Source organism: Phaseolus vulgaris, chromosome 6 (genome assembly GCF_000499845.2).
Source record: "Phaseolus vulgaris cultivar G19833 chromosome 6, P. vulgaris v2.0, whole genome shotgun sequence".
In the NCBI taxonomy this organism is placed as follows: domain Eukaryota; kingdom Viridiplantae; phylum Streptophyta; class Magnoliopsida; order Fabales; family Fabaceae; genus Phaseolus; species Phaseolus vulgaris.
The window spans coordinates 12,032,893-12,046,834 of NC_023754.2; the positions used below are offsets into that span (position 1 = coordinate 12,032,893).

The 13,942-nt window shown below is 39.1% G+C and overlaps 1 protein-coding gene and 1 long non-coding RNA gene across 2 annotated transcripts; one reads left to right on the plus strand and one right to left on the minus strand.

Moving 5' to 3' along the window:
- Nucleotides 1–939: 939 nt before the first annotated feature.
- LOC137830936 (uncharacterized) lies at nucleotides 940–1,462 on the plus strand. Its single transcript, XR_011084292.1, has 3 exons — nucleotides 940–1,149; nucleotides 1,233–1,308; nucleotides 1,384–1,462. It is a non-coding gene; the product is annotated as an uncharacterized lncRNA (long non-coding RNA).
- An 11,326-nt stretch (nucleotides 1,463–12,788) lies between these two features.
- On the minus strand, nucleotides 12,789–13,635 carry LOC137833389 (heat shock protein 90-1-like). The gene is made up of 4 exons (XM_068641741.1): nucleotides 13,513–13,635; nucleotides 13,298–13,433; nucleotides 13,033–13,232; nucleotides 12,789–12,965 (listed from the first exon to the last, which is right to left on the minus strand). Exons 1-4 carry the CDS (start codon nucleotides 13,633–13,635, stop codon nucleotides 12,789–12,791), a joined length of 636 nt encoding a protein of 211 aa, XP_068497842.1.
- Between the last annotated feature and the right edge of the window lie 307 nt (nucleotides 13,636–13,942).

Sequence of the window (13,942 nt, forward strand, 5' to 3'; positions counted from 1 at the left end):
CCTGCAGCGTGTTACACTTTGTCAAAGAAAGAGAAAACAAGTTTTTGTGAATGTCTTAAAGGTGTTAAGGTACCACAAGGCTACTCTTCAAATGTGAAGAGTCTTGTATCTATGAATGATTTGAAACTAATTGGCTTAAAGTCACATGATTGTCACGTTCTAATGCAACAATTACTACCGGTGGCTATTCGTGGAATCTTGCCCAAAAATGTTAGGCATACAATCACTCGACTATGTTCATTTTTCAATTCCATATGTAGTAAAGAGATTGACTCTCAGAAGTTGGATGAACTTGAAGAAGAAATAATTGTTATCCTGTGTCAACTCGAGATGTTTTTTCCTCCATCTTTTTTTGATATTATGGTACACTTGGTTGTTCATCTTGTAAGAGAAATCAGATTGTGTGGGCCAGTTTATATGCGATGGATGTATCCAGTTGAACGATATTACATTCTAACTAATTTAAGTATTTTTTGTTTTGATGAGTAGCAGGAACCTAAGACAAATTTGCCTCTGGGAAAGAAGAAAATAGTCTCCATTGATGATCCTCTGGCGGCATTGGTGGAAGTTGCTACAGCTTTAGATACAACCGTCTTAGAGGTTCCATGGGATGCCAATGTTTTTGGAAGGCATAGTAATCTACCGTTGTACGTTCACATGTCTGATTTGTTGGACCTTGCATCCGGAGATCAAGAGATTAACATAACAGTTCTGCAATTATGGATGATGTAAGTTCAAATTTTAAATTCTTTATACTTTTGATTTATTAAATATATTAGTACTAACTTATTGAAATTTAGGTATCTTTCTGGATTATGCTTTGATGAGGGGAAACATAATATATATGGGTTTTTAGACCCTCAAATCACTCAATCAATTGGAAACAAGAAGTCGGAAACGCAAACATACATCACCACTGCCTTAAAGAATGGTGGAAAACACATTTATTTTGCTCCGTACATCCATGAGTAAGTTCTTATTTATTAAATAAGTTTTAATAAATTATTGAAATAAGAGAAACTAATTAACTGATTTGTTATACAGGCGTCATTGGCAACTATTGATCATATCTGTTCAAGATCATACCGCTGCATGGTTTTGCTCCTTGCATAAAAAACCTCCTGCCTATTTTAAAAACATTATAGATAGGTACGACAGTTTCATTTAACATTTATTATTACTTATATATTATATAATGTTATGTATTCTAACATGAAATCTTATTATTTTAGTGCTTACTCTGGATATAATATGTTGTGTGGGAGGAGAACTTCAAACGCACAAAAACTCACTTGGATGTACCTTAAGGTATATAAAGTATATTTGTTCACTTAATTTAATGTGTTTCACTCATTCATTTAATACATTTATTTTCACATGCAGTCCAACAGGCAACCTCAAAATTATGAGTGCGGTTATTATGTTATGCAGTGGATGTTGACTATTTTGCAAGCTGAAATTAAGAAAGGTTGGGATAAGGTAATACCTCAATACAATAAACACTTTAAAATTTGAGATTTATTAATCATGCACTAATTCAAAATATTTCAAATGTCACAGTTGTTCAACGACCAACACCCGCTAGATTTAGAAGCATTGGAGTATGTGAGAACAACATGGTGAAAGTATTTTGTAACCATGTATAACACTCTAGTATAGATAAATCATTACAATGACAAATTTTTTCATATATTACCAAACTTTTTTGTATTATGTTATAATTTGTTGTATGTAATTTTTATATTTAAATAATGATTTGAAATGTTTTTATTTTCTGGAATTGAAAACTTTATGCAGGTTATTTGAGATTTTTTTAAAAATAAAATTTTTTATTTTTTTTTAATCAATACTTATAACGACGGTTCCTAGAGGAACCGTCTTTGAAAGTCACACTTATAACTTTGAAAGTCACTTAATTTTTTTTGAGAAAATAGGAACCACCTTTAACGACGGTTTTCACAACCGTCGTTATAAGTCTATACCTTTTAACGACGGTTCCCAGAACCGTCATTAAAAATTCATACCTTTTAACGACGCCTGTAATAACGACGGTTCTGGAACCGTCTTTAAATGTCGATTTTAACCGTCGTTAATTTACCTTTTTGTACTAGTGATTAGAGATGTGGGGGGAAGTACTAAAGCTAGGTATTTGTGACATGTAATAGCTTGTGAGGGGGCGAAATTTGTCTGTCTGCAAGAAACAAAAGCTAAGGTGTTCACGGAAGCAAAATGTTATTCCCTATGAAGGGACAACAAAGTGGGTTGGCTTCATCATGAAGGAGACAATGGTAGTGAAAGTTTGTTGTCTATGTGGTATGAAGAGGCTTTTAGCTATGGAAGTCATGTGATGGGTAAGGGTTTCATTGTTGTCTTTGGTAACCACATTAAATCCAATACCAGTTGTGTAGTGGTTAACGTTTACGTTGCTTGCACTTTGAGTGAGAAGAAGATCCTTTAGTAGGAGTTGTCTGAAGTTAAATCGGCTTCTCAAGTCTTGGTTTGGTGTATGTATGGTGATTTTAATGCCATTAGAAGTCGAAATGAAAGGAAAGGTGTAAGGGATAGGGTTAATCATTCAGGTGAGATCAATGGGATCAACAACTTCATCGATGCCAATTCTCTCTTTGATCTGCCTATAGTAGGAAATACTTTTACCTGGTTTAAGTCTAATGGGTCGGCAAGGAGCAGATTAGACAGAGTGCTTGTCTATGAAGAGTGGATGGAAAAATGGCCTATATGTAAACAGTATGTGCAACTAAGGAAAGTCTCAGACCACTATGCAATAGTGGTGAACTCTGTGGATAAGGATTGGGGGCCCAAGCCCTTTCGATCTATTGATGCATGGCTCATGGAGAAGGGGTTTCGTGAGATGGTGAAGGACAAATGGTTATCATACCCTGTGTAGGGGAATGCTTTTACAAAGGTCAAGGAGAAGCTGAAGTGTCTGAAGGTTGATCTGAAATTCTGGAATAGGGATGTGTTCGGCAACATCCAAACCAGTAAGAAGAGGATTTTGCAGGAATTGGAGGACCTAGACTGCCAAGATTGCATTGTTGACCTCGGGGAATATGATAGACTGAAGAGGTTTGAGTTGGTAGGTCGTTTGAAGGAAACTGAAAAGAAGTTAGATTCCCTCATTTGTAAAAAAGCTAGAGCAAACTGGTTCAAGAATGGGAACTCTTGTACTAAATTCTTTCACTCATCTTTGAGGTGGAGAAGACTAAGGAACGAGGTTAAGGGAGTTGAGGTTGGAGGCATCTGGTGTGAGGAACCTACTACTGTGCGTCAAGAAGCGAAGAAACTCTTTGAAAATAGATTTAAAGCTATGAAGGACTTTGGAGTTAGACTAGACAAGGTAGAGTTTAAGTTCTTATCCTTAGAGAACAATATGAGCTTAACAACTGCCTTCTCTGAGGAAGAAATAAGGGATGTGGTGTGGCTATGTGATGGTTCTAGGAGTCCAGGACTAGATGGTTTCAACATGAACTTTATCAAGGGAAGATGGGAGTTTCTAAAAGATGACATTATAGCAGCGACGACCATCTTTCATGAAAATGGGTTTATTCCAAAGGGTTGCAACGCCTCTTTTGTAGCACTTGTACCCAAGGTAAGAGATCCTGCTAAGCTTGAGCAATATAGATTTATCTCTCTTGTAGGTGTTATGTTCAAGATCCTCTCGAAAGTGTTGGCGGGTAGGATAAAGAAAGTCCTCACTTTTGTGATTGATGATTGCCAATCGACTTTTCTCAAGAATAGAGGGATTCTTGACAATGTGCTCATGGCTAATGAGGTGGTAGAGGATCTAAGGAGGGGTGGGAAGAGTGGTTTGTGCTTAAAGGTGGATTTTGAAAAAGCTTACGACTCAGTTAGTTGAGAGTTTCTTTATGATATGCTTAATAGGATGGGGTTCAATAGCAGATGGATTATGTGGATCCAAGGATGTCTGGAGAGTGCAACGGTGTTTGTATTCGTTAACGGTAGTCCTACAGAGGAATTCAAACCGTCGAGAGAGTTAAGGCAGGGCAACCCCCTAGCTCCATTCTTGTTTCTTGTGGTTGCGGAAGGGCTTGCTGGGCTAGTAAGGCAAGCGGTGAAGGCAAACCTCCTAGCTGGGCTAAAAATAGGAAGAAAAGAGGTAGAACTTAGCATTCTCTAGTTTTTGACGATACCCTGTTCTTATGTCAAGATTCCTTCAGCAACGTGGTTACCTTGAAGTCTATTCTCAAGGGGTTTGAGATAGCCTCAAGGCTGAAGATTAACTTCCACAAGTCAAAATTAGCAGGCATAAATGTCTGGAAAAGTAATTTGGACTGTTATGCAAAGACTTTGAACTGTGGCCAGATGAGTGTGCCCTTCAACTACTTAGGCTTAGAAGTGGGGGGTAATCCGAGGAAGAAAAAGATTTGGGAACCTGTCCTAAACAAACTAAAGTCAAGACTCTGTATGTGGAAAGGGAGATTTCTATCAATGGCAGGAAGATTATGTTTAATCAAATCTGTTATATCTGGTGTGCCGCTCTACTACCTGTCCCTCTTCAAAGCACCAGATGTGTTCTGTAAAAGCATTATTAGTATCCAAAGGAGATTCCTATGGGGGTGGGGAAAGGAGAAGATGTCGATATCAGGGATTAGCTGGAAAGATTTCTGTAAATCAAAAGAGGAAGGTGGATTAGGGATAGAGACATCCGAAAGTTTAATTATGCACAAATGGCCAAGTGGAAATGGCGTTATATCTCTAACGAGAAAGGAAGGTGGAAGGAAGTGCTGGACTCGAAGTACAGCCTGGAACTAGACAATGGGCTTGTGCCTGTGAAATACCAGTCTTGGTGGTGGAGAGATTCGAGTATCTGTAGGGAGGGAGGAGGAGAATGGTGGTTTCAAGATGAAGTAGAATGGAAAATAGGGAGTGGAGATAAAATTCGTTTTTGGGAGGACATGTGGGTAGGAAATTCAAAGCTAAAAACCTTGTTCTCGAGATTGTTTTCCCTGTCGTTAAACCAAGGCCATAAGGTGGAAGAAGTAGGAGGGTGGGAAGGTTCGATGTGGAGGTGGACCCTAAGTTGGAGGCGAGGTAGATTTGACTGGGAAACCTTGATGGAATCTGAGCTGGGCGACCTCATCTCCAGGGTCAATGTGATGAAGAATGAGAAGGATACCCTCGTGTGGAGTAGTGAAGCTACCAGGTGCTTTACAGTGAGTGTTGCGTATGAGTGCCTAGTTAAGACTACTAGGGGCCCTCAAATTGAAGTGTTCAAGTATCTCTAGAAGGCGAAGACGTTCCCCAATGTTATGTTCACAGCCTGGAGGGTGCTACTGAGCAGAATTCCAACAAGGCTTTGTTTGAGAAGGAAAGGGGTTTTGCTGGACACTACTGTATGTGCTTTTTGCGAGGCCAAGGAGGAGTCATGCCAACGCCTTTTCCTGGAGTGTAAATTTGCTTGCTGTGTCTGGACCATGTGCCTTAGATGGATTGGAGTTCTTTTTGTCCAACATAATGATATTAGGAACCACTTTGAAAGCTTCCACTTGACCCGGGGTAGTAATAAACAAAATCTGATTTGGAAAAGGGAATGGGCTACCATTGTCCGGTGTTTGTGGGAGCATAGGAATGCAGTAGTGTTCAACCAAGGTGTTGTAGATGAGGAAGAAGTGTTCCAAAAGGCCCAACTTAAATCGTGGTTATGGTTAAAGCATAAGGGGTATAATTTTAACTATTTTTTCTCTGATTGGGTTTTGAATCCAATGCTATGTATCAGTAGCTACAAGTAGAATATGTGATGCTTTGGAAGGGTTGGAGGTCTATGATTGGTGGTGGAACAGAGGAAAGGAAGGTGGGTGTAGTAGTTTTGGTGGTGAACCTTCACACTGGGTAAAGGGTGTTAGTGGGCTTAGCAGGAGGTTGGTTCTGGAGCGGGATCAATTTGGAAGTTTTTGTGCTCCAGCTTGGCCTGCTCTTGCTGCTCCTGGAGCTCCTTTGGTGTTGTTGGTTGTAGGAGTTGAGATCTAGCCGAAGGTGTCCAGTGGTGTGTTGGGTATGGTACGCAAGCCCCTTTAGCTTCCCCACAATTTGTCAAAGAATAAGCTTTAGCTGGTTCACACTTCTGGTTTTCTATCAAGCTGTTTGGTGGGTTGCAAGAACCGGAACGTGAGGTGCTGCAGTATGGCTTTTGAATGAGGTTCTAGCGTGTAGACTTGAAGATCTGTAGACAACGGGAGGTAATGGAATCATGTAGATGGTTGTTGTGTCCCTACAATAGTCATGGTTGAAAATGTGTTGGAGCAGTGTGTAAGCATGTTAAGCAAAGATTTAAAGAAGCTGACAATGGTACTGGGTAGATCTTGAATGGGCAAATCACTCAACATAACCTTTGGTCCTCTGGAATGTAATGCAGTAGCCAACTTTAGATAACTAGGAGTAGTAAGTTTTATCCCCTGGTATGTATTGGGTCTGCATTGGGTATGTGAAGCTGCTGGTTGACTGGAGGTGTAGGTCCTTAGCTTGGCAAGGAGCTATTCTTTGTACCAGATCTCTTCTGTGGTTGTGTTGTTCTTTGTTCGGCTTTATATGCACTCAAGGGATATGTATGGAGTGTTAAATGGTCGATGGTTAAGAGCATTTTTGGTGTGTCCATTCATGTTATATATGTATTGTTCTCTCATTCTGTTTAAACATGCATGTGAAAGTTCTTTTGATATGTGTCACATGAAATATAGTTTTCATTCTCCAGGACATCCAACATGTGGATGTGGTAGGATTTGTAAAATGCTAACATTCTTTGTTTCTAGTATTAGTACTCTATCCATTTAAATAAAGAGGTATGTAGGTTGATGGCTTAACCTTTGTTCTTCATAAACCTTTAGATTTGTTTGCATTTTGTTTTATAAAAAATTAATTTCAAGAGGTTACCATTGATACCAATTAAATTAAATATACATGAAGATTTTAGAAGGAGAGTTAAATAAAGCATGACTTTTTCACTAAAATAGTATACATTTAGGTCATTTAAAGGATAAGAAGGATAAAAGAACTTATAGGGGTCACCTTAAACATTTAGGTCAAATCCAATTCTTCTATAAGAATTATATTTGTTCCGTTCGGTTGACCGGGACGTCTTCGTGCGCGACCTCAACCGTCAGCTAGGGTCTCCTTCCCACTGGTTACCTATGAAATCCTGCAAAAAAGAGGACAAAGAGGCGCCCTAGCGGCCGTTTGCACTCCGACGCTCAAGTCAGCCAGCAAGAAACACCAAAACTGTTCACCTCCGTCTCTGAGCACCGCGTATGGCACTCTGAGGGTGGTAAAAAATAACTGTGTATTGTGTGTGTATTCTCTCCTTCAGGCAAAGATATTCCCCAGTCACTTGTACGTCACCTTGAAGCACGAGCAAGCAACCAGAGAGTTCTCGTAAATTTGCCAAAAGTCCAACCCCGTTTCCAACATTCTCCGCTCTATTTAAACTACCCAAGCATTAAAGCGCCTTAAAGCGCCTTTAATTACAAATGTAACGCACTCAATCAGCGTATTTAATTTAGAAAACGTAGCGCATTTAAGACGTTGAAACGCTTGGGAGCCATTATAGTACCTGAATGCTCGAAAGGGAAACTGTATTGAATGACTTTAATTACCTGGCACTTGACTAAAGGGTGTTTCCATTCTGACATGGCTGTTGTACACGTGGAGGGCCTCACGACGCCGTGACCCCATCTGGGGGCGTTTCGGCCCACCTGGGGACGTTTCTACGTGTGAGTCCTCCTGCTTGGGAGTGCTACTACGCTAGGGGTGACTTTTTGGGTGCCAACTCATGCCCCCAATCATCTAGTCACTTACTCTGAGAGCGTATCTGCCTTCCTCTCGTACCCTGCACCCGGTTACCCTGCGGCGTGACCTTCCTCTTGGGTCGTATCTGTTCCGAAGGCGTCTCTGGGGCGGCAGGGGTACTTCACGAGTCAGGCTGCCCTACACTGATGCTATCACTAAGGCTTTGAAGCCACCTTTTCCTTCTCTTTATCGCTGCCCCGTGCTATCGGGACCTGAGGCCTTCCCACGGCGTCGCTCCCTCCATGGTCTTTCCTACCCATGGGTATCGGGGAACCACACTGTGATTGCCTTGCTTTAGCACTGTTTGATCTGGCGACGCCCTGGTTGGGCGACGCCTTCACCTAGGCAACGCCTTGCCTTGGCGATGCTGGCACTTAGCGTCTCTCCACCTAGGCGACGCCCTGCGTTGACTTTGACTCTCCAGTTGTTGACTTTGACCTTGACTTAGTCAACGCCCGGATACGGGACGGTACAATATTCATCTTGACATTGTTGAATAATTATGACATTGTTGGTTTTAATGATCAAACATTGATTACAAAATTATATTCATCTTGTTGTTGTTGTTAATATCGTTTTCCATCCATTTTGATACGCAGAATTATTCGAATTAACTTGAAAATTTTCTCTTGAATCTACATATGATATGAAAGGTTGTGTTTCCTTTTTTCCTCGTAATCAATATTAAAATATAAATAAAGAACAATACAAAATAACATAATATTTCCATATATTGCATAAATATAGTAATTGCAAATGGTCATTCAAATGTAATTACTCTAGTTATAGAATGGTATGCTTTGGGCACTGTTTTTAAATTAACTTAGTCCTAGTAAACCATTTTTAGGATGAATATTTTTTTTTATATCTACAAATAGTTGATTGTGTTTGCTTATGACTCATTTATCTTTTAGTAATTTATTATTAGATTGTTTAGAGTATATTATGCTGGTACAAAATTATAACATTGTGTTAAAAGGCTATTTTATATTGTATAGGTCTTAACACCTATATAGAACTATTAAAAATACCTTTTTATTTGAAACCATAACACATTTAAAGGTAAAAGATCATTTTAAATCAGACCAGGCTAAATCAGAATCATATGTTTGGGAGAGTATATTGCCTAAATTCCTTGCTCCGATAGAGAAAGCAATGTCTGGTATGGGTCCAAAAACAAAGAGTTTAGTCCATGTTTCCTTCTTACCCAGTTCAACCAAAATTGATATGTAAAAGGTGTTTGTGCATGCATAATTGGACATCAAAGCGATTGATCCATTTAAGAGCAATAAGTGTCTCTTCACCAATTTCATATCAAAATTATCATATATTTCTGTGGGTATGTCTAAAGGTGCAAAGGTTGTAATGAACACCTCATTGCTCAAATCAAATGATACCAAATGTGCATCAGGACCGTCTCCATAACCCAACCAGTGACACATTCCCTCGAAGAAGAAGTTTTCACCAACTTTATGTCTCAATAAAGGCACCCGAAAATCAACTTCAACTTTCTTCCAAGAGTTATATCTTAGGCTATACATCTCCCATATGTCTTCTATGCATAAAGGACCATCATCAAAATAGTCCATCTCTGCAAGGTCATTATAAAAGAAACACACTCTCCTAATCACCTTATAATCATCTCTAACACAATCATAGCCAAATCTGTGAAATATAATGAGAAGATCCATACTATCTGGAAAAGACTGAACTGGACCAGGAGGAATCACATTGAGTTGGTTCGTATCTGGGTTCCACAGATACACAAATGTTCCATATGGTAGGTATAGGCAAAGAGTTCCATTCACACTACAAGAACCCAAAATACGAAATCCACAAGGGTAAACATCTTCAACTTCTAATTTTTCCATATTTTGAAACCTCTCGCCAGAAACTGAAAATAAGTTGGATTTATGAGTATTTTGGTAAGGTAGATTGATAAACAAAAGGAGAGATGTATCATCATAGTAGGAATGCTGATTACGTATGAAGTTATTACGAAAAAGGTTCATAAAATCAGAGTTTTCAAATAAGAGGGTCCATGATCTTTGTAGGCATCCAAATCTTTTGAGAGATTTGAAAGGAAGGTTAGACATAACAGATAATACAAGATCATTTGGCAAGTGATTCATAAGCTTTTGAGCTACAAATTTGTTTTTTTTATCAGCAAAGAATGAAAATTAAATTAAAAGAGATACAAAAGGGGTATCTCAACCCATTTACACAAAACAACCACTTAAGGTGTTATGAGAAAAACCTTCACAGGAAAGAAACATATGTCATTTGCTGTAGGAGCTAAAACCCCTGCACCAGCAAGCATCCTATCTATATTGGGTTGCAATAAGATAAACACAGTCTACAGCAGCAACTCCTCCATAGTACACCAAGCGAATTAGCTATCTCCATCATCTTTTTAGCTTCCAGTAACATCTCCAGATGCTACAAGTTGACATTTGGCTTCACCATTGGCTTAAGACACCTGCCACACATGCCCGTCCCAGCTGCATATATTTCATCCATTCAAATCTGGCACAACACAAATGGTTACTACACTTATGTGAATTGCATTTACATGTGGTTGGCTCTTCCGGGAGCACCGTCCAGCTTCATACTAAAAAGAATGCTTCAGAGTAAACCCCTGCTCACACTAGTTCAATAACCAAATGACAGATTAATCGTCTACCTTTACAGCTTCTATTACTAGCTCCATAAATCTTGTACCATCTCCACTTTTCAGTAATATTAAGAGCACTCTCCAGCAACCTAATTCTTATTTCCTAACACCCTACTAACCCCTCCTTCCAATCTGCTTCGATCTGCATTACTCACTACTGCAACTTTACACATAAAATCAACTATCAATGATAAACCGTTGCCCCCTATCTTTTACAACTTCAACTAGCATTGGCCTACTTCCCAAATATGCTCCGCTCTGTTTCTGCAGTAACACCCTTGACAGAAACCATACCACAATATGCAGACCATAATTCCAAGTACCCCATGATATTATACATTCGCTGAGGAAAAAGCATACTCAAAACACTGCTAGAAGACACTGGTTAGGGTTCAAAAGCTAGTCAGAAAAAGCATAAGAGTAACCTGCTACCTTGTGTTTTAACCACAACCATGACTGTAGTTGAGCATTCTGAAAAATCTCATCATCACCAGGGATCCCTTCCTTAAAAACTACCAAGTTTCTTTGGTCCCAGATACAGCTAACAATTGTCGCCCACAAGCCAAGCCACACCTGGTTTTGTTTATTAGAAAGGTGAATTAAGTGGAAGTTCATAAGGTGATTCTGAATATCCTTGTTTTGGGCCCCCAAAACACCGATCCAATGGTAGCATCTTGACCAGACACGTTGTGCAAATACACAATCAAGGAAGAGATGTTGAGATGTTTCTTCAGATAGATTGCATAACGGGCATAAAGTCGAATTCACAATCACTCCCCTTCTTACAAGATTAACTCTAGTTGGAACTCTGTCCAGAAGGATTCTCCAAGCGGTGGTAAGTACTTTAGGCTTGGCTCTTGCTTGCCATAAATTACTAAACACACCTCCACTTGTATCAACATGGTTGGTCAAAATAGAGTAGGCTGATTTAACCGTAAACATACCTTTTGGGTCCCCTCTCCAAATAAGATGGTCCTGGGCCTCCTTGCTCATAGACGTCATACTCAATACAAATATGAGCTCTGACTCCAAATTAGACTCTCATTCAAACCTCTCCCTTCTCCAGTTCAATCCCCAACGCCATCTATCCTCTTCCCATCTCCCTACCTCCCCCACCGTCTTCCCTTTATCACAAGACACAGAGTAAAGTCTAGGGTACAATGTTTTTAGACTCGTGCTTTGTAACCAGACATCCTCCCATAACCGCACTGTGATCCCGTTGCCTACTTTCCACTGACAAGCCTTTTGGAACCATTCATCTTCATTCCCATCGCCACATACCTTAGCTAGATCCCTCCACCACCATGATTGGTGCTTCAACCTAACCTGACTTGAGCCTGATACTATGCCATATTTAGATACAATTACTTCTTTCCATTTTCCTCCCTCTCCATTCATAAGCCGCCATTTCCACTTAGCCAAAAGAGCTGAGTTAAAACTCCTAATCTCCTTCACTCCCAAACCTCCTTCCTGTAAGGGCTTACACACATTATCCCAACTCACCCAAGAAATCGATTTATTTTGTCTTCCCCACTCCCAAAGAAATTTTCTTTGAATACTCCTGATACTGTTGCATACTGCGGCAGGGGCTTTGAAGATAGAGAGGTAGAACAAAGGTATAACAGTGAACACCGATTTTAGTAGACAGATCCAACCCGCCATGGAGAGGAATCTCCCTTTCCATGAACTAAGTCTAGCTTCAATTTTCTTTATTACCGGCTCCCAGAACTGTTTCTTCCTAGGATTTCCTCCCACTTGTACCCCCAGATATGGAAAGGGAAGGCTCATGATATTACAATTTAAAGTCTTCGCATAGGTACTCATGGCATAACTATCCACTCTAATTCCTGCCAACTTTGATTTATGAAAGTTGACTTTCAAACCTGAGGCAAGTTCAAAACACCGGAGTATGGCCTTGATCGCAAAGATATTATCAAACGAGTCCTCACACATGAAAAGCGTGTCATCTGCAAACTGTAGCAGACAACACTCATAATTATTCACTCCCACCTTTACACCTCTAAGAACTTCCGTCCTCAGAGCTTGTCTCACCATCCCTGTAAGACCTTACGAGAGTCAGTCAGCCTTTCTAAGCAATAGAGGGCTTATGGACAGTGTTGTTATGGCAAACGAAATCTTAGAGGAGATTAAGAGGAAGACGAAGAGTGGGGTATGCTTCAAGGTGGATTTTGAAAAGGCGTATGATTTAGTAAGGTGGAGTTTTTTGCTTGATATGCTACGGAGGATGGGCTTTCATGACAAATGGTTATTATGGGTGAAAGGATGTTTGGTCTCGTCATCTGTATCTGTATTGAGCTACAAATTTGTCGTCCCTCTCTTTGTTATGCGACCAAATGTTAATGAGTAGCCAATGGTCTTTGGTGTTCTCAGTCCACAGGTAAATGGGGTGGGAGATGTGTTGGCAGTTTTTGATAACCAGATTCATGATGGTGTTCTCTTCCAAGTACTCCAACTGTTAAATAAAATCAGTGAACAAAAGTAATAACAGACAAAATTTGTGAATAGGTAAATTTGTGAACCTGGTTGTCCTTGAGGAAGAGGTTGATATTGGTTCCTCTTGAGGATTGTTTGGCATTTATGTCCTTAGTAACCATGAATGAGGCATCCTTTTGAGATTCCCAGATATATTCATCATGGTCATTGTGCTTAGTGGTGACCATAATCTTATCAGCAATAAAATAAGCATAATAGAAGCCAACTCCCAAGTTATATGCCAAATCTAAAATAAACACTTACAATAAATTAACAAATACAAATACATATTAAACATGAACACCTTCCTACCTGTTTTGGTCATGCCAATACCCGTGTCGATGATAGAAAATGTTTTGTTACCCTTGTGAGGGACCAATCTTATGATCAACTCATCATCTACAATGTTCTTATCCCTAATCCTCTCAAATTGAATTCTATCCAAAGCCTGTGTATACATACAATGATCGATAAAAGTTACAGAAAAGAAATGTATAAATGTAAAATCGAATTAAAGAACTACTTACGTCAGAAGCATTGCTGATAAGTTCAAGAAGGAAGATTTCTTTATTAGAATAAAAAGTCTTGTTCATGAGACTTAACGCCTTGTTCGTCTCACCTTCTAAAACAAACATCTCATCATTCGCCATTACAATTGATTTAGAATAATAGCAAACCAAAAGTGACTCAATTCAACAAAACAAAACCACTTTTATATTCATTGGCCACAACACACCCACCAAATATCCAAATCTAATCTGTTAATTAATAGAAAACCACCATACACTTTCACTTTTAATTATTTAATTTAAAAAACATTTATTATTTATTATCATGAATTAATTAATTAAATTTTAAATTTATTCATAAACCATTATCATGATGACTTTCTTGTTCCTTAAATGTTTTTTTAATTTTCAAATATTATTTAATTTTCTCTCAAGTTATTAATTAAGT